Raw genomic sequence first — 26339 nt, forward strand, 5'->3', positions numbered from 1 at the left:
GATGCCATGGCACTCTACCCAGGGGGATAGCTTGAGGCTCCGTCTCAAAAAAAAAAAAAAAAAAAAAAGAAAAAGTTTACGTCATCTTTTATGATGTCTAAAAACTAGTATTTATGTAACAGATTTTAGATGTTTTAGATAACAGTTTTATCATGATCATCAGTTTTATTAATGCCATTACTCTTCGACATGTTAGTTAACACTTATTAGGAAAGAGGATCTTCCTGGAGGGTCATGGAGCCATCAGGTCATTTGCGGTGAAAATATTAACTTTTTCTCTCTCTCTGTCTCTTTTTTAATCCCAATAATCTATCTTTGGGAACAAAACTATTGCTTTTTGCCTTTAAAAATATATACTGTTCTTGAAAAATGAAGTGGGACCCAGATAAGTAGAAAAAATATCCCAAATGTCACTCCTAATGCAGTGTGTCTCAATCATTACCTATGCTAAGAATTTGGCTTTGGTTTGTGCTAGAATTCAAATCTGTGAATGCTGTGTTCATATTTGGAATCAGTTAGAAGGGAGTGGGAATGGGATACTTGTCCTTTTAACAAGTATTCTAAGGATTCTCCTGTTTATAACCCAGGCAGGTAATTTTTATTCTAAAGTACTACTATAGATGGTAAAGTGACTCTATCTTATTACCTATTTATGTGTTTTCTATATACTTGTATATTTAAATTATATGAAATTTCCTTCATTCCACTTCTACTAATTACACTTTCATGTAGTATAAAACTCAAAGTTACCTTGTGTTTGGGATATTATCAAAGAGGCCTGCTAACAGAACTCATTTTAAATATACAGAGAGCAGTCATCATCACTGTTATACATATAACATCTATGTCTTCACCTATAATATCTTCTCATTATGATAATGTTTCCAAGAAAGTTAAACCAAGTTCAATAATATTATAATGAAAAAAATCAGTTTTTATATCTCTTAACAAATATGTGTATTTTGAACATCTCGTGTACCAACTGCTATATTCACACATGTTCAAAGATGTAAAGGAGCAAAGCCAAACTTAGTCCCTGCCTTCATAAAGCTTTCAACCTGCGGAAGCAAAAAAAACGATTAATTAAACATTGCCCCCATTCTTAGGTCAATAAAAAAAATCTGATCTATGAATAGTACATGGTGCTGTGAGGGGAAAAATGGGATATTAGATTCTGTCTTGTATTTGACAATGATTGAGTAGACAAGGAGATATAGGAGTGAATTAAGTATACATCATTAGGATGATCATTCCTGGAAGAGGAAAGAACACTTGCTGTAAAGTCAAGAGAATGAAGAATGCAGCTGGTGGGCACAGGAGCACACAGGGCCTTTTAAAATTTTTCCCGGTAGAAAGGAATTGAGAATATATAAGCAAGAAGTGATGAGGTCTCATCTGATGTTAAGATTTCTGATTAATTGCTGACACTGTTAACAATATCAACTAGCCCACGTGTTAGACCATGTCTCTTTACCCTGGATTCAATTATTTTATTTTGAGTCTTAACATGTGCCATGCTCCTCTCAGCTCAGACACCCATTAAATTTTCTTTCTTCTTCCATAATTGAATTCCCAACATCTAGCACATTTTTCTGACATAAAAAAAGCATTCAAAATATTAGAGTAATTAATGGGTAGAGATATGGAGGAAAAGGTCTAATGAGGGTCGCCTGCTTTTCATTCCCTGAGTGGCTACAACACTTGAATGAATTTGGGTAGAATGAATTTTATCTATCTATCTATCTATCTATCTATCTATCTATCTGTGTGTGTATAAAGAGAGAGAAGGAGAGAGGATAGCTATAAACTGCTGGATTCAAGTGATCCTTGTTTGCAGGTCTTTGCTATTACATGAATCTTTTTTTTTAAATGTTTATTTCTTGTAGAGATAGGATCTCACTATTGCCCAGGCTGGTCTCAAACTTCTGGCCTCAAATGATCCTTCCACTTCAGCCTCCCAAAGTTCTAGGATTACAGGTGGGGGCAACTGTATTGGCCTGGATTCTTCTAGAAAGATGAATTCTGAGCTCTATAGAATACCAATATTTAAGAAAAAGGCAGAAGATGGAATGAAATAGATGCTTGCAGGAAAATTTTGGAACAATAGGAGAGAATTTGGGCATTGAAAATTCCCAAGGGATGCTGTACATCATCCCTAGGAAGGTAGTCATCAAGAACATGAAGTGTTCTAGAGATATAAAACAAATTTGGCTTTAAAATATGAATTGCATTTGAGAAAAGGAAGGACAAGAATTGCTGGCGGGTTTCAGGACTTCATAATCACCATTGCCATCAAAATCATAGTAACAGCATCGAGATTTGGTGAGTTTTACTCCTGTGTTAGGGCAGGATTTAGGCACTATTCAAAACTCTTTATTGAGTTACAATAATAGTTATTCTTCCTTTAAATCACATCGTGGCATTTGAGGCAGCGAGAGTTATAGCTAAAGGAACTTCTTTAGCTTTGTATAGCTAAAGAAACTAAATAACAGAGAGAGAAAGAATGGCACCCAGCTAGAAAGCCAATTGCAAAGTGAACTTGGGTGATTTGTCTTTGGGGTCTCAACAGTTACTCAAGCCACACATGCAGGTTGAAAGAAACGTTAGTCTTTACTACAATGGAAAGAAGAACAAATCGTAGTGGGAAGCAAGAATCAGGGAAACACTGACTTCTTCCAGAATCTTAGAAGTAACTTGGATAGAAGGACCATAAAAACCAAATAAATGAGAAGATGACGTAATAAATAAAGTTTTCATTTTAAGAGGAGACTTAAAAGGGCTAAAAGCACAACAGAAAAAAAGATATGGAGGAGACTAAAGAGAATAATTAATTTCAAAAGATACACTGGAGGAAGCGATAACCCTGAATAGGTCTTGAACACAGGTGGAGGGAAACAACCCACAATAATATTCCTCCTTCTTTGACCAACTGTAGGACAGAAAGCAAAAAGGAATAGCTTCCAGTAAGCTCGTTACCTGGGCGGAGTAAGCATGAGTGGGTAGGGGGTGTCCTCGTCTCTTGAACCTATTGTCTTTATAAAACAACAAATTGCATCATACTCACAAAATGCTAGAGTGATGATGGATTGTTTGATGATATACATGAGCTGAAATACAAGTATCTATTGTAGAATTAGAGATTGTGGAGAGATCTTACCACCCTATAAGGCTGCAATTAATCTGATGTCTGAAAAATAAAGGTAAAATGGCACATGAGCATGTGTGCATGCAAATATATTCAAAGCAATTCATTCTATTTTGCACTCAGTCAAAAGTACATTTTCAAAATGATAGTTGTTTCAGTTGTGTAAAAATATTAAGTGATTATATGTTGAAAATCATCTTGCCATTTAATGAGTTCAAATTATCTTTCACTTTTCTCCCTGAATTTATTTTTTCAATGTAGTCTAAATTTCCTCAGAGATATGTTGTTCACATTCATATTTTTTTATTCTTTTAGATTAGAATTATCAATCTCAGAGTTACTTCTTTGCTATGCGCTTTATGTTGTAAATAGCTGCAATTTGAAAAATTAGCCATATACCTCAGTGGATTTTTACCTTTGAGAGATACTGATTTAGATGGCATGAAATGGATAAAAATGTTCTTAAAACTTATTCCTTAGTTAATCTCTAAGGCAGCTCACTTGAGCTAGCAAAGCAGAACAGCTAATCTCACAGATCAAAATCAGCACCGCTCTACAAATCAGCCAGCGGGAGTGTCTGCACATTCCGGTCCGTATCATTCTGTCATTCTTTCATCAGAAAATTGGCAAGTCAAACTCACTGGTGCATGATATGGTACATTGTAAATACACTTTGATAACTTTCATCCTTTGTTTAATGCAGCCTAACTGGGTAGAGAGGGGAGAAAAGGCAAGAATGAATACAAGTGATACTCTCTTTTCTCTGACATACACCATTGTACCCAGGGATGTGTTTCTTCCAAGTCTCTCTCCGAGTCTTTTCTTATGGTGCCCAGAACAATTTGCACTCTTTTCAAGCAGTTGGCCCGATATTCTTTTTTTCTTTAATTCATGATTCTGATTGTATTTGTTCTCCTGATTTTCAGCAAATACCTTTGGAACTTCCTTTTCCTTCTTCTAGCTTATTCAGTTGCATACACAGTGGTATTTATTTTCAGCCAAAAAATCTTTCACGTGTCCAAGTCAACAAGGATGGTGGAAGATATAATCTTTACTGTGAAAAGAAATATAAATCTGTATCTTGCCATTTAAGATATCTTTTAATTATCTTGAGTCTCAGAAGCGTCCGTCTTCTCATTTCAACACTTCACAAGGTGATTATGAAAAACAGATAAATGAGCAGAGAATTGTGCTGTCAGCTGAGTCTTGCTTGTGGTGACAATACCACCTCAGTATCTTCTTGTCTTCCTCTATTTTCTTTCTCTATCTACCCCAGTTTTATTTGTACTTTCCTGATGGCTTCATTTAGTATTTTAGCTGCTCCTTACTTCATGTTATTCAGTTCACCTGTAAGCAAACTCAGACAGAGATACCCCATACCCTGTGTATACTACGTATTATTTCACATGTACCTGCTGCCCTCATGTTTCTTGGTAATTTATTTCAAGAGGTTTATTTATTTTTGTTTGTTTGTTTGTTCTAGCTTCAAAGTTGAAGTTAAATATTGTTTTTCAGTGCAACATTTCCAGGAGTATCTGGTATATTTGAATCATTTATCTCCTTTAAATTATCCTTTCTTTCTCACATAATATGGTAGTTTCTTTTTCTTTCTTTCTTTCTTTTTTTTTTTTTTTTTTTTGCAGTTTTTGGTCAAGGCTGGGTTTCAACCCACCACCTCCAGCATATGGGGCAGGCATCCTACACCTGTGAGACACAGGTGCCGCCCTATAATTTCTTTTTTTATAAATTTTATTTTATATTAATATGAGGGTACAAATGATTGGGTTGTAATGTTTCCATTTGTTACATATATTCCTGTTGTAGTTGTGTCCCACACCCAGGGAGTGTGACATATATCCTTATATTGTACCCATTAAGTGGGAGCACACCAATCCCTCTCCCTCCCCCTTCCCCCCCAATTCAAATTGAATTGAGTTTTCCTCTTGTGTGGGCTTGTATTAATTTTTCTACTGGCTTCATGTTAGTTTTGAATACATTGCATGCTTGTTTTTACATTCTTATGATAGTTTACTAAGAAGAATGTGTTTCAACTTCTGTTTCTTAATATAGAATTTAATATAGAATTTCTTAATATAGAAAACTTAGCAATTCCAAATCCTTTGTATAACTTATGCTTCTGATAGGGTAAGGCCCTTTTCTGATTAATTTTCCGTAAATGTACTGATGATTCCCTTCACTGTGCATCTACGTGGAGCATGTTTGTATCCCTGTTTATGAGAGGTGCTAAACATTTTTATAACCAGGTACTGAATATTTCTTTTTTAATGTCCATATTCCACAGTGTGGAAAATATCATTGTAATATTTCATTTATCAAATAATTTTAAATTCATCAAAAGAATAATCAGAATAAGTTGTAAATATGTTGCCATAAGGGTCTAACGGAAAACTGATGTTGCAAAGAATAAGCACACTTATTGAAATTGTGTTTTAAATAAAGGTGACCATCTGCTCGCTTAGGCAAAATGGCGAGCTTTCTTTATTTACTGTTGGTTTATATAGTCAATCTTGTGCATGTGCACTATACAGCAATGACCTCCTTAATATACATTACAATCCCTCTGCACATACGCACTGGATGTCAATGACTTCTTTAATCCATTTGAACATCCTGTGACCACCTGCCCTGTAAGTAGCTCCTCCCTAGTAATCGGATAATCCACCCAACATACACCTTTAAGCATAACTCTTTCAACATAACCCAGTTTAACATAACTTAATGAAGAACATGTTGTCAGTCATTACTTTCTTTGTTCTTATCTGATGAAGCCTGAGGCTATACAGGAACAAGGTAGATTGAATACCTGCCCTTGCTGGCCTTGCCATTTGGAGGCTGTTACTTCAAATCTTTAAGCAAGACATAAAGAAACTTCTTGGGCAAACAGAAATTTGTGGGCAAACCTCTGCTCCCATGTAGGCCTTATGTCAGGAGGTTTTTGCTAGAAACTTTTATAAGGAATTTTCAGACTGGACTTCTCAAAAGCCTTTTAGGAGCCCACGTTTCAACTGTGCCATTAGATACCTGTATGCATTGGGTAAATTCCTCTTGAGTTCCCCAAGCACATTTCCATTCCTGGACCTGTCAGCAAGTGACCTGCATTACTTACTACATATCAGGAAATGTTACTAATGGCTATCTGGCCAGTTTTCCAAAGGGCTTTTTTTATTGGCCCTATCAAATCAACCTTAATTCCTTAATGTGGTAAATGCTATTCCAGCCGAAGCCTTGGTCACATTAGACCCACAACCAACCTGGCCACATGGGATTCTGCCTCAGTTTTTCACAAGTACGCTTGCACAAAGTCTTTTCACTGCTCTCTCTCAAATGGCTATTTTGGCCAGAGGCATATAGGCGTTTCACCTACAAAATATATTTTAAACAGTTACTCATTAGATAAAAACAAAATGCATTCAACTACAATTATACTAGATCTATACCATATTCTATGTTTTTTGCTCTTTTTTTGAGTTTATTGAGGTTTGCTTTGTCATCTCTAAACCTTGCATTTACTAACAGAATGAGGATCAGAGTGTTCTTTGTTAGTAGATTTTAAAGTTTCTGGATTATGAACTACAAAGAGCAATAAATAAAGTGTTCTATCCCATTGTGAATACACACACAGGCAAACAAGTCACAGTTTGCACATAAGAATCAGTAGGTTTCTATTCTAATGGAATGTCTACAAAGTCTGAACATTTATTAGATATTGTAATATCAAAAAATTCAGCAATGCTTCTGTTCCTATTCTTATAAAGTTCAAATATCTCAAAAGTTATTTTGCCCAGCCACAGGCAATCATGAGAAGAGCCTAAGTTTCAAGTCAATGAAATCTATTACTGTTGTTCTAATGACTTTTGACAGAGGACTGCTTTGGGGAAAAATTTGTTCATGCTATTCATCTATAAGCATGACAATGAGCCTGGAGTGATAAATCATTTGAAACTACATTGAATGCTAATTAGTTATTTGAACACATATATTCTTACAAGATATATATAGTGTACCATTTAGAAACCAGTGATGTGATTAAATACCCTCATAAACTAATCTATATATACCCATGGACTATTGGTAAGTTTTTATATAATTGGGTGCATTTAGTTACTTTTTATGCATCATATATATGCACACACACATACATACCAATGTACATACACACATATATGAGCTTGAATATAATTGTATATAAATAATTTATCAATATATTTTAAATATAATATAATGTATATGGCTGCCTGGAAAGTATCCAGCCATGTAATATGAAAAATAAAGATGTAAATGCTCTGGTTACCTTCTATACAGCAATCATATTCAACTTATTTGAAATAAAATATATTTTGGCATTATTTTTTCGTGTTCAAATGACAATATGCAAACATACATTATTTATCTGCATCAATATCCTTGGAATTATATGAAAGGAATGACAATTATACTCTTCTGTGTAGAAAAATGCATAAATATAAGAAAGCTTATATCTGTGCTCTGGGCTCCCTAGAAGGTCCACCATCCAGGAAAGCCCTCTGGGAAGGACCATAAGCCATGCCATAGTATGACAGCCTCGCTGGAGAAACAATATTTAAATTCATACCATTTTTCCTGTGTTTTTGATAAAATATTTATACCATCACTTGCATTACAGAGTTTTTCAGAAAACAAAAATTTATAAAATTCCATGATTATTTTATTTTTAAATGAGTAAGGTAACAATTTTTAATGAGTGTTGATATTAACCCTAATACTGTCTGTGACTGAACATCCAGATGTTGGTGAAGGATGAAAATTAGACAAAGAAAAGATCATAAATCTCTTCTCTTATTACTTAAGAAAACAAACTTTTACAACTTCTTGAATTCCAGAGAAGAATTGAATCATAAAACTGGCTCAACAGTGTTTTCAATATTTCTGTATTTATAATGATCATAGAGTTTCAAAGGAGGAATATAATAGGATGACTTAAAGAATGGTAGAAGGAATTCATGAGAAACAATTAAGAAATCCTAAGTGTGTAGAGCTGACTGGAAAACTATTGATAGGAAAGACTGTCGTCAGTAATAGGGACTGGATTAATATTAAAGAGGGAAAAGTTTTATTTTACAAGTTAGAGCAATGATACGTGAAAGTAATTACTAGGAGTAATAGGATGAAATTAAGAAACTAAAATTTAAAATGAAAATCAGAGTTAGCTCACTGACAGTGAGCTGTTAAATAAGGATATTGATCAGTAGCTAAATAAAGTCGGAGAAAACTCATAGCCCAAGGAAGTTAAAATTATGCCACAATAAGCACTTGTAGTCAGGGTTTGGGGAAATGAAGGGTTTTGTCCAAATAGCATTTTAGTTTCTTATCTCTATGAGTCAGTGAATTAGAGAAATTATGAAGCTACTCAGAGGTCTGGTAATTAGAATCAGTGAACTTATCAATTTATTTCATTTAAAAGATATTACTTGAAAAGCTGATGTATAAATGTCTCTTTTAATAGCTAGGACAATATATTCCACTAAAAATTTGTTTATCTTTATCAACAAAATGGAACATTGTATTATTCTACTTATTTGCAGACTAGATATCCAGCATGTAACTTAGAGTTAAGGGCTCAACTCACAAAGTCCCACTGCATGAGATTATTCCTCATTTGTAAGCAGGAAACAATTATACTTCACAGAGATATTGTTATGATTAAATGAGTTAACATCATTTAGCATGATGTGGTGTTAACTATTTACATTTCAGAAACAATTTGAAAATTTTCATTTCTCAAATCTGAACCATGTACTATAACACTTTTACGTGCATAAACCCAGCTAGACTTGAGATGAAAAAGATCTATTAATCATTTTCTGTATACCAGGAATTGTTCCAGATACATGAAACATGGAGATGAATTACATAATATTCTATCTCTTAGGAAAACTGAGTAGACATGAAATATTGCTCTAATACAAGGTGTCAAGTGGTAACTGTATAGGTTTGTTTAAATTGTTATGAGCTCAAAGATAAAAGAAAACCAATTCCTCAAAGATAGGAAATGGTGAGGGAAATCTTCGCTTGGGAGATTATTTTTAAACATGCCTAGATAATTTAGAGTAATAACTACCAGATGCTCAAGAAAATAAATGTGAGGCAAAGTTTTATATCAAGCCATGTTCATTCACATATGGAGATTACAGCCAAATAATTCATAAAGATATGCTAATCATGCTAATTTTGTCATTATACATTGTATTCATGTATCAATACATTACAAGGAACCCCATAAATGTGTAATTATGATTTTCTAATTAAACTAAAATACACCTAAAATATCCTAAGCAGATAGAATAATCAACCCAAATAAAAATTATGACCTTTAATTGTTATCAGTTTAATATTCTGTATTTAGATTCAATCTATAATTTTCTCCAGTGGGAAAAATGAGGTATATTGTCTTCTTGATTACATTATTTCACCAAAGAATACTTGTGGATAATTAAAAATAATTATCATCAATAGTACTGATTATAATTAATATCAGGACAAAGGTGGTACAGCAAAATGTAAAAAGTGCTTAAAAAAGTAGAAACAATAACTCTTTTAAAATCACATAATATTATAAGTGAAAACAGTCCATTGAATTCATTGATTGTTATAATAGCAATGGCTAGGAATCAAAAAATAGAGGTGTCAACTTATAAATCAAATATTACAAGTAACAAAATTTAGAAATGCAAAGGTAAAAATTTTGAAAATGCTACTAATATGTAAGGGAAATGGGAGCATATGGCAATACTCTACTTTAATTGCTACTCAAAGCATTATACTAATGTTTACTGTTAAAGGAAGTACAGATTAAGCTTAGCCTTCATTTATAAGAATGGAGGTAGTTGCCAGAACAAAATCATAAATCTTTCTAAGTAATAAAATATTAGAAATTTTTACAATGAAACTGGAGACACGTAAAACCAAAGACATAATATTATAATAAAAAGCAATATAAATAAAAAAGAAATATGATTTCAACGCCCACTGTGATGGAATTAAAAGTCAAATCATAAAAAGACAGAGCTGCACTTTCCAGTCTTAAAGAGAGCCATTCACTGTAAGGATACAGTATGTTTGAATATCCTTGCTACACATCACACAGCAACTACATTCAGAAAACAGAAAGCATAATATATCTAAGCAGATATACCTAGAAACAGGAAGAAGATAATTATATTTCCTTAATTTCAATCTCTGCAGATAAGGTGTTTTTAAAATCTGAATAATTCAATGAAGTAACTGATAGGAGGTTGATTCAATCAATCTCTGCATTTCAAATCCAGTTTTAATTTCAAGCATCGATGGAATATTTAGTACAATTAAATATGGTTAGTTTTTAGGATTTCTCAATCAAAGCCCCAAAGACAAAATAGTACATACAGATAAAGGGTTCTCATCTGCATACAATGATATAAGAAAATAAATAACATTCTCAGCCTTCCAATTTAACTATAAAAACAACCTTCTCTTTCAAAAATTCTCAGAGAGAAAAAAAATCCAAAAAAAATTGAAGAATTTCTAGAGAAAAAATGAGAATGAACAAGAACATATAAGGAAATTATGGGATTCGAATTAAGTATTTATGATTGTATATTTATAATCCTAAGTACATTAAGGACATAAAATAAAAGAATGTTAAATAAATTAAATATATAACTACAAGAGGCAGAGAAAAAGCAGGAAAAAAATAATCAAAGCCTATTACGAAACAGAATTGTATATTAAATTTTAAAAATGTAACAAAATTGTACATACCCCATAATACTCTGAAGTAAAAAATAAATTTCAGGGATTTTTTTCATTCTTTAAATAAAAATATGTTTTTCTCTTCTTAAAAAATAAATTAATTCAAACAAATTCCTCCCCTCCAAAAAATCCTAAATTGGCAGGAAAATAAAGTACAACAAATAAACTTTAAGAAATTGTATTAAGAATTGGGAAACAATAACATAAGCAGCTAGAAAAAATTATATTTTCTTAACGCTACACAAATTTCATGTGAAGAATATTTTCATGACAATTGCCAACAGCAACTTCCAAAAAATGACAAAGAAAACCATATAATCTGATACCCATACATGAAAATGAGAGACTCGTGAATGAACGAGGCATATTAGGCAAATAATTCACTAAGGAATTCTGTCAAACTGGATGGGCAATTGCAATATTATTTAAATCTTTAAGCACTCTTAAAAAGAAAGAAAATTTCTACTGTGTTTTTATACAAAGCAAATAAGACCACATTAATTTCCTAGAAATGTAATAAATTAGCACAAACTGGGTGGCTTAAAACAATAAAAACGTGCTATCTCCCAGTTCTGGAGGCCAGAACTCTGAAATCAGTGTTGGCTGGACCTTCTCAGTGAACTCCAGAGAAGCAGGGGGAACAGGTACTCACTTCTGGTTTCTGAATACTCCGGTCCTTGTCTCAGGGCCACATCATCCCCATCTAGGGTTCTGTGCCCTCTAGATACCTCATCCTTCTTTTCTCTCCCATACTTTCCTCTGCCTCACTTACAAATCATTGTAATTAATGTCCCCAGGGATAATCCTGGAAAAGGTCTGCCTCCCATCATATTACTGTAAGTTATACAGTAACTATACAGTAACTGTAAGTTAATTGCCTTTTTTGATGTATACATATAGGGGTATTTTTTGGAGGGGTGGTAGTACAATCATCCCACTATCATCTTCCTTATGACTTCCCAAAGTTCATGTCCATTCCAACATACATAAAAATCTCAGTCCATTACCAAATTCTAAATCAAAAACTTTGTCTAAATATCATCAGTTCAGAAGTTCTACATTATATTGTCTAAATCATCTTAATCAGGTATGGGTGAAACCAGGTATGGGGAGTTTCTATGGTAGGACAAAATCTTCTCTATTCTATGGATTTGTAAACTGGAAAACAAGTTATCCTCTTCTGAAATACAATGTTAGGATAACATTGACATTCCAATGGAATGTCAAAAATGAAAGAGATAAAGGAGTTACCAGTCCAAAGCATGTTCCTAATCGAACAGGGAAAATTCTATTAATTTTTCTTAAGTCTTGTTTTACTTTTAGTTGACAAATAACAATTGTATATATTTATAAGCTACAATGTGATATTTCCATACATATATACATAGCCATTACCTGAAAAATTTATCATTTTGGCAAATATTTTGTGGTAAGAACATTTAAAACCTTTTCTCATATTCTCTTTTAGTAGTTTTGAAATATGCAATGCAATATTAACTATAGTCATCTTGCTATTCTATAAAATACCAGAACTTATCCCTTTTATCAAAGTGTAAGATTGTGTACATTGACAAATATCTCAATTTCACCCCAAACATTCCCCAATTCCCAGAGTCTGGTAACCACCATTCTGCTTTGTATTTTGAGTTCAACTTTTCAGATTCCACATATAAATAAGATCATACAGTATATATGTCTTCGTGACTGCGTTATTTAACTCAACCTAGAATCCTGTAAATTTATCTATGTTGTGTCAAACAAAAGAACTATCTGCACGGGGAATGTTTCAGTACTGAATAGGATTTCATTGTATATATAACACATTTCTTGTATCCATTCATCCATTCATTAATAGGCACTTACACTGTTGCCATTCATAGCTATTATAAGTAATCCTGCCTTTAACATGAGAGTGCAGACATGTCTCCAGCATACTGGTTTCAATTCCTTTTTGTATATACTCATAGAGGAATTGTTAGATCATAGGATAACTCTATTTTTAGTTTTCTGAAGAAATTGCACATGGTTTCCAAAGTGGCTGTATTAATCTACAATACCAGCAACACAGCTTAAGTGTTTATTTTTTTCCATATTACTGCCAACATTTACTACCTTTCATCTTTTTGATAATAGCTATTCTAACAGATGTGATATCCTATTATAGTTTTAATTTATCTTATCATAAACGTGTTCAACTCTTTTTGTATATTGTTACCTGTTTGTATGACCTCTTTGTATGAACTAAACATACATTGAGGAATGCCTGTTTAAGACCTTTGCCCATTTTTAAAATAGGTTTATTTGTTTTCTTGTTATTATGTTGTTTGAGTATCTCAGATATTAGTTTGTGTATTTTGGACATTAGCCTCTTATCTAAATCATGCTTTGCAAAGTTGCCTCCCAAACTGAGGGTTACCTCTTTACTCTCTTAATTATTTACTGCATGTTCAGAAGCTTTTGAGTTTTCTGTAATCTCAATTTTTTAAATTTTGCTTTTATTGCCTGTGGCTTTAGGATTACATCCAAGAATTCTCTGCCCAGAACAATGTGATTGAGCTTTACTCCTGTCGTGGGAATTTTGTAGTTTCAGGTCTTAGTTTAAATCTTTAATCCATTATGACTAGATTCTTCTGGGGCTCAGTATTTTGCTCTCTAAACCCATGGTTTTACTCATCACAGCCTTTACCCTGTGCATAAATTACCAAAAGTATTTTATATTTCCTTTGGAAAAAAAAAATCTTTATCAACAGACACAAAGCTGAAATTTCTGAATTTAAAGCCTATAGTCCCATTCTGCTAGTGGTTGAATTACAATGAAAACATGATGCCCTTCCGTGCCAAGGTGTCTTCCTTGCCAAGAAGGCCAAAGTGGCCACAGAAGCTTGAAATGACAAGGAACAGATTTTCCCTTAAGGCCCCCAGAGAGATGAGAACTCTATCAAATTTTTAACTTTGCTTTTAGAAAGAAATTCATGTGAATTAATTTTTATTGTTTTAACCCACTCTACTAACAGCAATTTGTTATGACAACCGTAGGAAGCTTATACAAGAAAATTAACACAATTATAAGCCAATACAAATATGAAACAATTTCATTTATCAGTGTCCATGGAGTATTCTAAGTACCATTTCAGTAAGATGAAGCACATCAGAGTAGTATTATTTGAAGGATATTTGGACAGATCAATGTTAGAAAAATAGCTTCATTAGATGGATCATATTAAATCACCTTTTCTCATCTTATACAGTTTTTATATCAGCTCAATTATCTGCAATTGAGCCCCAGCAAATTCCCTCATAAATTAGATAGTCATAATATTTCCAGTTGCATTAGTTCATTTGCTTCTAAATTCTTGTCCAACCTAAAATAACCCTCTCAGTCCTTCATGGCTCCACATGGGTCCCCATCCATCCATCTGCCAGTTCTGGCAGACAGTTCTCTCAAAATGATTATCCCTGCCCTGGGGTAGTTAAATATATATTTGATAATAATCAGCATGAAACCATGTGTCCACATAAACAGCCTGCACCTGAGCAGTAGGAGGATTAGGGTTAAGACAAATGACATTTAACTTGCCAGGATACTTACTAAAAAATGAAACAAGAAATGTCTTTCATGTTGGATGCAGAGTTTGAAATGAGTCAATAGAGATGAGTGTTTTAACATCCAGTGTTATTGTGAGAAAGGAATGCTAACCATCCCTAGTAAGTAAATAAATCCTGATGTTTTAATCCTAATGCCTTGAACATCTATATGCCCGAGAACTTCAGGCATCATAAAGCCTACCATATACATCATGTTAAAACCAAGAATCATAGACACTGATCTTAAACAATTGGTAAACATGCCAGAGGTCCAGTTTTCCACAGGCAACATACCTGACTCTGAGTGGCTCCTGAAAGCTAAGGAAGGCATTCCATCCACCCAATTCCAGACAGGTGGTAAGGCAAGTACATGCCATTTCTAGGACAGTTTATTTAAATTTGGATATAGTTTATTATTAATAAATTAAATAAATACAGATTTTCATTTACTAATATAAAAAAGAAAGGAGGCATGAAAAGAAAGAATTTAATCTGTGAATCCAACTGAAACTGAAACTGATTATGAAACTATTCAAACAAGATAGGTATTAGTTATTTCATCAGTTTATTTATCAATCCTCATCTAGATTCCCTTGGAAGAAATTGAACCTCAGTTGGTTGGTCACAAACTAAAGAATCCGTTAACCCTTCTTTAAATGTATATTAATCTCAGTTATAACATTTCCAATTTATGTAAATGCCTATATATTGTATGTGTGTATATATATAATTGAATTTTGAGTATTTAAACATTTTTACATTCTTTTATAAAACTGATGAAATATTGCAGTGACTTAGCTTCATCCACATATGCCAGAGTCCCTCCCAGAGGGCAGGGTCCTTTAAAACCTGTAGAATTGGCAGCTATAGACTAAGAAAAATAATGTTAAAAGCTATAAGAGGTAAAAAGACAGGGCACTCAGAATAGAATTTTCAAAGGTGGGAACACAGAGGACCACTGCTAGCTAGTGGGGTTCCAGTGAGTGGCCTTGCGTGTTTGTTCCACTCAACTTTTATTGAAGGCTATTATCTCACTTAGCCCAGAGGGTAAACTGAGGAAGGGAAAAAAATCAGCACTTTCTCTGAGTAAGCCTGTTCATTCTCATTCTATCTATAATCATTAACTTTAAAAGTCTGGGAAACCTTGAGAAATCTGAAATTTGAGCCTTGTGTTGGGGCAACCTCCTGTCTGTGGTCACACACAGATTCCTTGGGGTAGGTTAGACCCTCTAGTTTCTCTGTGGAGTAGATACGGTGACATCAGTTCTCTTCTGAAGATCAGTGGAAGAGAAGAATTTTCTTCTGATCTCCACCCAAAAACATCTCCCTCAGTGATCAGGGTACAAGCCCTCCAGCCCATGTTTCAGGGCTTCAGCTATTTCCTTGATCTCTGCCATGGCCATAATACAAATCCCCATGGGTATTTGCTTTGACTGTTGACTGAGCAGGGGACAGCCTGGATAATGTTCCTTCCCAGGGCTGGCACATGCTTCTGTTGCGGCCATGTTCTTCAGAGTGTTTACAGATCACAGCAGGGGTGTTTGCAAGCTGTACCTCTTACAGGCCAGGCTTCTAGTAAAAGCAAGAATTGCTCAGACACATAATTTAGCTGCTAGTTTAAAAGTAAGTTAGCTAAATTGTTTTTATTCCACCTTGATCAGCTTATTTCTGTTTTTCCCCTTTTCTGGAGGTGTTTTCTCTTGCCAAGAATAGGGTCTTCTATCCCCATTCTCCCTGCTTACATACACACTCATGAGCTTTGTTTTCTAAATTCTAGGCTCTTAATAACTAATTTAGAAATGAAATGCTATTTTGCCTTCTGTGCAATCTCCAAGTCCTTGGGAGGCCAATTTCCCAAGGCAATTTAGAAGAGATAAGGGAAGTAATTTTCAGTAGCACTCTTCATTCAATTTATAGGATCCTATTAAGCACACTCTATTTAGATTCTCCTTGGATGCAACAAACTAAGTGTGCTTCCCACCCCCAAATTCCTATGTTGCAGCTCAATCCCCAGTGTGATGGTGTTTGAAGGTTAGGTCTTTGGGAGATAATTACATCATGAGGTTGATGCCTACATAAATGGGATTTGTGCTTGTATGAGCAAAGACAAGAGACATGGTTTCTGCCCACTATGCTAGGATACAGGAACAAAAAAGCTATCCAACAGCAAGGAAGAGGACTCCTATTAGACATCGGCTGTGCAGGTACATTGTGGAATTTCAAGTCTTCAGAGTTGTGGAACGTAAATGCTTACATTTAAGACACTAAGTCTATGGTATTACCTTATAGCTGCCTGAATTAACTAAGATACTTACCCTTAGAGGAAAGGAAATTATTTGAGCTCCTCCATAGGGAATTTCCATTCTCTGATCCTACCAAGAAAGGTTTCTAAATCGAAGAAGGCTAGTGAAAAATAAGTGGAAGAAATAGGGATAGGAAAAAAAATCTGTATTGTGTTTCTTCTCACAGATATTTGTTATGGAGGCCAGCAGCAGTGAATACTTCAACAGGTTCAAAACGAAAGGGTGGCCTCGGGATCAACTCTACAAACCTCACCATGGGAACTTTCAACTTCTGAAACTAAATTGGACTGTATTTGGGCTCACAGAGTCTCTTATGTGCATTATATGACAATAAACACTTTGCAAAAATTTAGTACTTTGCCAAAAGGCACTTCCTTTTGGAGACATTGCCTAGCAGGTCTCATGCACCCCTATATGACTTGTATGCTTTTTAACCAATGTCCATAATTCCCCATACATCTTATTGCACTAATGCACAGTGCTCTAAAATGTCTGTTTACTATTTTATATGCTACAGTGTCCTACATATTCTTCAGTCAAAAGATAGCCTGACCTTATTATTATGAGCTAAGTCAATTTCATGATACCTGACTTATGTAATTAACACAGCATATAGAAATATTAATTTGATAACTAAAAAGAAAAAGAAAATAAAAAGATTACAAAGAATAATAAAGGCTCAATACCAAAAACTATAAGCCTGCATGTGAAAAAATTAAGCTATTATTGAAAAAAAAATCACAGTTGATATAAACATCAAAATATATTAAAATGAGTGAAAGCAAGGAAATGAAATGATTCCACAATACACAAAAATTAGCAAATACAATGAAAATGCCAAAAGTGAACCTAAAAATCCCATATAAACTCTTTCTCTTTAAATTTCAAGAAAATATTAATTTAAAAATCTAATTTTTTCTGACTTAAAAATAAGATACCAAGTTTAAAAGCAATGTAAAATTGAGATGCTGCTGCACTTTAAAAACTAATGATTTGAGATAAATTGTTTAAAAGTTAACATTTTTAGAAATTAGTAGCACGTATTATTAGGCTTAACCATGTAAGTTGAAAGATAGAATTTACTGTAAGAAATTCAATAATAAGTCTCCATAAATGAATATTTATTTGCTTGTGGGGAATACCTTTTTGTACTTAGTTATCACTAAATTTAGGGCTGTGTAAAATCACTACTGATGTAGCCGTGAATTGACATGGTTTCTGTTTTAGATGTTATTACTTAGGCTAACTTTACAGTTTGTTTTAAAAGAAAGCTAGAATAACTTTAATTCTATCTCAGCTACTTTTTAAAATTAAAAAAATTCTTATTTGAAATGTAATTAAATCATACTAATTGAGACTCTCTTTTCTTCTCCACAGCCACTGAACTATGAGAAAAAGAAGTCCTACACTCTCAACATAGAAGGAGCGAACACACATCTGGACTTCCGCTTTTCTCACTTGGGTCCGTTTAAAGATGCTACCATGTTGAAGATCATTGTTGGGGATGTGGATGAGCCACCACTCTTTTCCATGCCTTCCTACGTCATGGAAGTCTACGAAAATGCCAAGATTGGGACCATCGTTGGTACAGTTTTGGCACAGGATCCCGACAGTGCTAATAGCTTAGTGAGGTATCGTATGCTTTAATCTTTTAGATGCATAAAGATTTTTATTGCTTCTCATATTAATTAACACAAATAAGGAGATACTTAAAGTATTTTATTTCTATGCTTTTTCCTATTAATGTAATTAAATTACAATATTAGGTGATTCTTTGACTAGCTTGCTGAATGGGTTTCTATCAAATTAAAAATATATTTGGCTATTTTCATAAGTAGATTATTAACCACATGTATTAATTATTCCACTTGGCTTCAAGAATGGGCACATGATTAACTGAGAAAATTGTTGTAGAACTGTGCATACATACGAGAGAATATGTGGGCTCTTTAGTGGTAAGAAGTATATATACAGTACACAAAGTAATGATTTGGGAATGCACACATGTCTGGCTCTGATTCCTCTGGTCAAACTAGCAGTGTGAGTTTAGGCAATTATCTATGCTTGTAAGTGAAAGAGAAAAGTAATATTTGTCTCTCAGAGTTATTGAGAAGGTGCACGAAGCAATGTACATAAAGCACCAAACAAAGTGGCCAGCACTTGGTAGTCACTCAATAAATACTAAATTGTACAAGGCACTGCAGAGTGCTGACTTAGAGAATGGACACTGAATACAGGCAAACCATTGTTGGAATTCTAGCATCTCTACCCACTAGCTGAGTGATCTTACACTTTTGGTAACCACTGTGGCACCCTGTCACCATGAGAATAAAAATAGGAACATAGATTGGAGGTACAAGTGCCTACAAGAGTGGGGCTTCCCATATTCCAGGGAGATCCCTGAGCAACCTCTGCCTTGGCCTTTTACTCAAGTCTTATTCAACGGGTGTGGGGGCCCACGCACGAGAGCTACATGCTTAATGATCACTACATGCTCTTTCTCCCTAGGCTTAACTCCTACCCTATGGCACCACTAGTGTCCAATGTATAACACCTGCTTGCTAATGTAGCAATGGATCTTAACTCATTAACTCCTGCAACTGCTTGAGGGCTTGTCTCTGGGCAGCCAAACATCTCCATCCCGGCTAGGAGATTGTCCGGCTCCCAGTGCCTCCCTCAAGAGCCGGTGACTGCTTCCATAAGCTTGGTGCATGGTCTCCTACATCACACAGTCATTCAACCCTGAGGAATTTCAAATTCCTAATGTATAAAGAAGGACTAATGCTATGTAAGTACATTAATAGAATTAAATTAGATTAAAATGAAGGACTTAGCGCAGTGCCAAGCACATCATGTAAGTCCTCACCAAATAGTATTGAATAATATTGTTATGAAGAAGAGATAATTAAAACTTTCTTGCATAATCAAAAACTTTTGTCTCATTTATGACAAAATTAAAAGGGCTGCATAAATGCATAAAGCAACTTAGTTACTCTGTATTTATAGCCTCAGAAATCCGAAGGTTCTTGAAAGTTTGATATCTTTATGTATTTTTCTGCTTTGTTTTCCTTTTTCTAAATACAATGCTTAGTATGCTTCCATTCTAACAAAAGATGTGACCTAATCACTTCCCAAAGTCTCTACCTCCAAATACCATCACATCGGGCATCAGGCTTCAATATGAATTTTGGGAATATACAAGCATTCAGTCCAAAGGAGGTAGGATGCTGCTGGCACTAGGGAAAGACATCAGGGATGGTGCTCAACATTCTGTAATTCACAGAACAGCCCCAGCACAAAGAGTGGTCCAGCATCAGTCAAGTCAATAGTGCTGAGGTTGGCATAGCAGGAAAAATTAAGTCATAGCCTGGTGAAACTGCAGTAGTGATTGTATTCATGGAAAGACACTTTGAAAATATGTCTTTAGCAGATATGTTTCCATCTGTATAATTGACATGCATGCATGGTCATGTGATGTTTCAATATATATAAATTTCAATTAATAAAAAGGTAAGTCTATAATTGCCCCATGATATAATTAATTGCCTCAGTAAATGCCCTGTATTATCGGTAGTATTTAAGTGAACGCTTTCCATGATACATGCATTCTGCCAGTTGTTGCATACTGGATGACTGGTATGTTGTTTTCAAATTCTAATATAGAGAGCAGGAATATATTATCATGTACATTACTCTCTCTGCTTTGTTTTGGTTAGAGAACTAAAATGAATCCCACTAAAGCTGCCTTAAAATAATTAGACACCATTGCTGCTGTTTGGGGTATAATTTACATAATATTTATTCTCGATTTTAATAAAAATGTGTCATTCACATAGGCCTCTAGGTGCAAACAGTGAAAAAAAAGCATAAAACATTAACAAACACAAAAGCAAGTCTTATACTTCCACCTTTCTCAGGGACCCAATGTTTGTACTAATTAAGTAAAAGCACATTGAAAAGATGTACTTTGCCGTGTGCCCTGAAATGCAATTAACTCTAAGTTTGTAGAATCGGTAATGAAAGGGAGTTTGAGTTTTACAGAGGTTTTTGAAAAGCTTTCCTGACTTTAGTCTTTTGTATTTCAATTTTGTAAACTATTAATAAAACACTTCACATTTCTAAGGATATGCCATGTCTAGGTTTTGTCTTTTCAACTCTAAATAAGATGTGCAATTTGCAGCAATATAATCATCACCTTTAAACAAACAAAACAAAACAAAAAATAAAATAAGAGCCTGGCTGTTTACCAGCAGTGAAGAAATCTTTTACTTAAACAGGCTGCAATTACTAGCTGGCAGACTACAAATGGAATTCAGGAATTTCACAGATGACCTACCAAGAGATGACCAATCTGTGTTGAACATAAAACTCTAGAGATTTCTTGGAAATCTGACCTTATGTTGCATGACTATTAAAAACATGGGCTGGCAATTCATTACTTGTTATTTATTGAACAAGGATTTTATATATGGCGCATATATATATATATATAACCTTCTTAGCAACTCTGAAACACTGAAACAGTCTGTGTTATTGTTTCCATTCTACAAATGAAGACACCAACGCTCAGCAAATTTAATTAATTTGACCATGTTTGCAGAGGGATAAAATGGAAGATCAGAATCCAAATTCAGTTATGCTTTATGCTGAAAACCATTTTTTTAAGCCTACAATATCTGTCTCTTACATTCTTCAACTAATAAAAGGAAAATATATAAAATCATGGGCATTTTAAAAAATCAAGCATTTCAGATTAGAAAAAAAGTAATGCTTTAAATGCTCAGAAAGCCGCTGATCAAATGTTGGTACCTGACATCCTACATATGGGTTCACTTCTTGCATTGGAAAAAGGGTTGCTAAGGATAGTCAAGTCTCTTTTTAACTTAACAGCCTCTCAGAAGTGAAATTGTTTTCTATTTTAGTTTCTTGATATTGTAAAGTCAAAACTATAGTATAAGAGACAAAAATTATTGAAATTCCTCGGTCATATTTCTCATCTGATAAAGAGCTCTAGCAGCCAAATTTACCTAATTGTGTGCCCTCATCTTAATTTTTCTTCCAGTCTGATGTAAAACATGAATTTATCTGTGGATTTACTCATTGACTATTTTCTTTGTATAATAACTTTAAGGTAATAAAAAGGAAACATTAAATAGTTTACACAATTGTTTCTAAAGTTCATGAGAACAGTCATAAGAAAACAAAGAATAGGGCGGTGACTGTGGCTCAGCGAGTAGGGCACTGACCCCATATACGGAGGGTGGCGGGTTTGAACCCAGCCCCGGCCAAATTGCAATAAAAAATAGCCGGGCGTTGTGGCAGATGCCTGTAGTCCCAGCTACTTGGGAGGCTGAGGCAAGAGAATCACCTAAGCCCAGGAGTTGGAGGTTGCTATGAGCTATGAATTCAGAGTACTCTACCGAGGGCAATAAAGTAAGACTCTGTCTCTAAAGAAAGAAAAAAGAAAACAAAGAATAGCCTGTTTGCATGTTAACATAAAAAGTAAATCAAACTGTGATCGTACTTGAAAATATTGGGCAGATTTTAAAAAATCTTTCTGATGTAAGATATCTTTGAAAAATGGCTGAAGAGTGTTCGAGGTGTTTACTCAGCCCGTTCTGAGATTTACCACGGCCTTGGTAGATATATTCCTCCAGTACATTCTCTGCATTAGGGATGCCTTTTCCTTCATCTGCACTTCTAAAATTTTTACAGAATTCAAGAGGACATCGAAATTAGAAATACAGCATTAATTTCGGATGTTATAGCAGCAAAAGAGTAAGAGATATTTCAAACTTAGGACAATGTCGTTTTGCAAAGTTGAAGAAGGAGACTGAAAAAAATGATTAAGAGAATTTGAAAACAAGATTCAAACTTTGGAAAAGATGAACAGTAGCTACCAGATATGTTTCAGACTATTTTCACATCAAAGATATTATTTGATCATGTTAAGATATTACTGGATGTCTTTATTTTTATTGTGACAGAGTTCCACTATGTCATCCTCGGTAGAATGCTGTGGCCTCACAGCTCACAGAAACTTCAAACTCTTGGGCTGAAGCAATTCTGTGGCCGCAGTTTCCCAAGTAGCTGGGACTCTAGGCACTGCCATAATGCCTGGAAGTTTTTGTTGTTGCTGCTGCTGTTGTTGTCATTGTTGTTTGGCAGGCCCAGGCCAGCCCCGATGTATGTATCCAGCACCCTAGGATTAATGGGATTGCGGATAGCTCAGTTACTTACAGGTAGAAATAACAGTGGAAAAAATTATAACTGTTTGTACAGAGGTTTTTACCTCTTTACTTTTGTTTCCTGGGATTGAAGTTTTGATTGAGGAAGTTAAAAAGCTTTCCAAGATTTTCAAGGGCTGTATGTGCTGCCATTTTTGTTAAGTACTAAACACAAGCCTGTTTTACCATGTGAGAAGTAATCATTTTGTATTTTTTTCAGAAAGATTATTTTCTTTTTTTTTTTTTTTTTTTTTTTTTTTGAGACAGAGCCTCAAGCTGTCCACCTGGGTAGAGTGCCGTGGCATTACAGCTCACAGCAACCTCCAACTCCTGGGCTCAAGCGAGTCTCCTGCCTCTGCCTCCCAAGTAGCTGGGACCACAGGCGCCGGCCACAACGCCCGGCTGTTTTTTTTGGTTGCAGCTGTCATTGTTGTTTGGCGGGCCGGGCTGGGGATCTGGGGATTCAAACCCACCACCTTAGGTGTACGTGGCTGGCGCCTTAGCCGGTTGAGCTATAGGCGCCGAGCCAAGATTATTTTCTTGATGCTTGACTTACGTAGTAAATTGCAACCCTGAAGACAACAAAGGGAACTTTAAAATTTTAATGACCTGAACTACACTTCAGGGTGACTTTCTGTTAAGCTAAAGATGAGGCCAAACTATTCTGATATTCCACAAGATAGGTATTGCATAAACTTTATCCCAGCCAGAGATCATATTCAATAAAACTTACTAAATAGCTATTGGAAGGGTATAACGTTAAAGAGCTTGGTCTTACCACTCACATACTGAACCTGGAAGTATCTAAAATGAAGCAATGGAAAGAAGTTTTCTATAAACCAATTAATATTTCTCCAAATCAAGCTACATAAAAATAGATTTCATTACATAAGTTTTAATATACTTTCTTATGGGGGAGTGAACACAATATGATGAAAATAAGAAGGGCCTCTGTGGACTGAAATTTTATTATTGAAATGAAAAGTAACTTTTCCAATGCACTGTAGCATGACAAACAATTATCATGACTATACCTACATAATCAAGGGGAAGTCAGGTGTCAAATGATGGCCTGATAGTTCGTTCAAAGTAGTTTCTGTTGAAGGAAATACTTGAATAAAGGTAATCATACTGAGATAAGCCTTTGCTATGATCATAACTTACACGCCTGTTTGTTGGTCCATGAAGTACTAATTTGAATGAGGAATTTTTGTCATATTTCAATATAATGCATTTTCTTTTTACTTTTGTGATTACTTCAAAACATATTTCCTAGATATGTAAAATTATGCATATGTTAAGGACAGAAAAGAGAGCAGATGTAAAAATAAAAAGATAATAATCCATATTTATAACTTTAAATGGCAACTCTGCGAGAAAATCACCTGTGCAGGGTAAGGTTTAAATGTGTCCATTTATCTGCTAGTGTGAAATCACGTAAGGAATTGAATAAGGAGCTTGTCCGGTTGGACAGCTCTTAAGGACCACTGAACAAATTCTGGGCTGCTGCTAACTTAATGGCACTTCCTGAGGGATCACCAGTACCTCATCAGGGACGTTTTACAGATCATCATCATACAACTTCTGCGCTGGTATTTTGTATAGATACTATTTTAATGTTAATTTCAAACATGACATAGAGCAAAAATAGTAACGACAGGGTTATAAAGATCATTGTATGCGAGTAGCCCTTGACTATATCTTAATATTTCCTCCCTCCTCTTTACCTTTTGGGCCACATGTGCCTGTAGATTGAACAAGTTATACTGCAAAATAATTTTTTTACTTAAATACACCCTGAAGTGTAAAAATGTGCTTAACCATCAGTAATTGTATTGCTTCTTAATATTATTTCCAGAGATATGATTCCATGAAGTATTGGGGGAAATGTAAATTTATTCATGCTTTTTTCAATGTTTAGATATTTCTCAACGAAAGAGAAAATGAGTCATCTGCACACTATAAAGAAAAAAAATTCTTTCTTGAATGATCTAAGCAATATTGTACAGAATATTAGGAATCCATTGAAGGATGATACTAAGAATCTATAAATATCTAGCTATGCAAACATACTGGTCTAGATAGGTAAGACATGGAGATTTATAGCACGATTACTTCTACTAAAATATTTACAAAAGAAGTGAAAGACTAATATGGGATTTTTTTGTTTTTTGCTAATTATTAACTGATTCTCCAATATATTTGTGGATTTATTGGTTTATTCATTCACTTATGAGGCCAAGTAATTCATCTTTGTTATTGTTGATTGAAAAACAGAGCTTTAGCCTTGCATAATTTCCGAAAGAAAATTGCTTTATGTGAATTGTGCAAGAAATTAAAAATTAATTTTCTGAGAGAAATCTTTCAGAAATAGACCGCAGTTCTTGCTATTTGACTAAATACGCTCATGCATTCAGTGGTGACCCTTATCAGATCCCAGTGGGTTTACAGAACAGTATTAGAAAGAACCCCTATTCATTTTTTATAACCATCCACATCAAAATAGGCCTAAGTTTCGCAAGAAGGAAAAGGAAAGAAATTCATCCTAAAATACATTAAACCAAGTAGTTGTTTTTATTGCTCATGAAGAGACAGCTCTGAGTGTAAATTTCTTAATCTCAGAGATAATAAGTGGTAGAACTGTGATTAACAGCTTTGCTTGGCCTCAAATCTGTGCTGAGCCTCTTATGTTCAATATAATTTTCCATATATGCTAGTCTCTTTCGTAAACAAATTTTTGCTAGAAGTGATCTTTACATTCTACATAAACAGCAAGGTATCTGCAACTTCATGGACACACAGAGAAAGGTCATAGGTGATCTTCAGTGTCCTCCAAGAGATTACTACACATAAGGTGTCTGAAAACTGGGAAATTTATTCCTGGTACTTGTCTCTCCCCTACATTCATTTCTTTGTGCCTTTTAGTGTATCTTTGAAAACCACGGGCTCTCAGAATCCAAACACAGTTGCCATTTTTTTCCAATCTCTATATCCCCATTTTCACAATTATAACAGTTCGGCATCTATTACCACAGCCTATACTCATTATATCTACAAAAAGAATGCCTTTATTGTCTCATTGGCTTAACTAGGTGTTATGGTTTAGTCAATTTCATTTCTTACCTAAGAATATTATATTTTAACAAAAATAGTGCTCAGGTATAACATGTTTTAGAAGCATAGTAATATTTACTGTCGTGTTGGGATGTAGATGAGGGAGGACACGTCTGTTTTTCCTATCTATAACATAAAGCCTTTTTTTTTTTTCACTTTCTTTCCCCATTTCGGGTC

The 26339-nt window shown here is 34.5% G+C and overlaps 1 protein-coding gene across 3 annotated transcripts in view; it reads left to right on the plus strand.

The window, feature by feature from the left end:
• The window catches only part of CDH18 (cadherin 18), a 276573-nt gene that overhangs the window by 175559 nt on the left and 74675 nt on the right, over positions 1 to 26339 (plus strand). For all 3 annotated transcript variants that reach the window (XM_003789537.1, XM_012805011.2, XM_023513077.1), the window contains exon 6: positions 18199 to 18452. In XM_003789537.1, coding sequence (XP_003789585.1) covers positions 18199 to 18452 — 254 coding nt within the window. The remainder of the gene's footprint in view (positions 1 to 18198; positions 18453 to 26339) is intronic.

This window comes from Otolemur garnettii, unplaced genomic scaffold, assembly GCF_000181295.1.
Source record: "Otolemur garnettii isolate 467f Iridium unplaced genomic scaffold, OtoGar3 scaffold00033, whole genome shotgun sequence".
Lineage (NCBI taxonomy): Eukaryota > Metazoa > Chordata > Mammalia > Primates > Galagidae > Otolemur > Otolemur garnettii.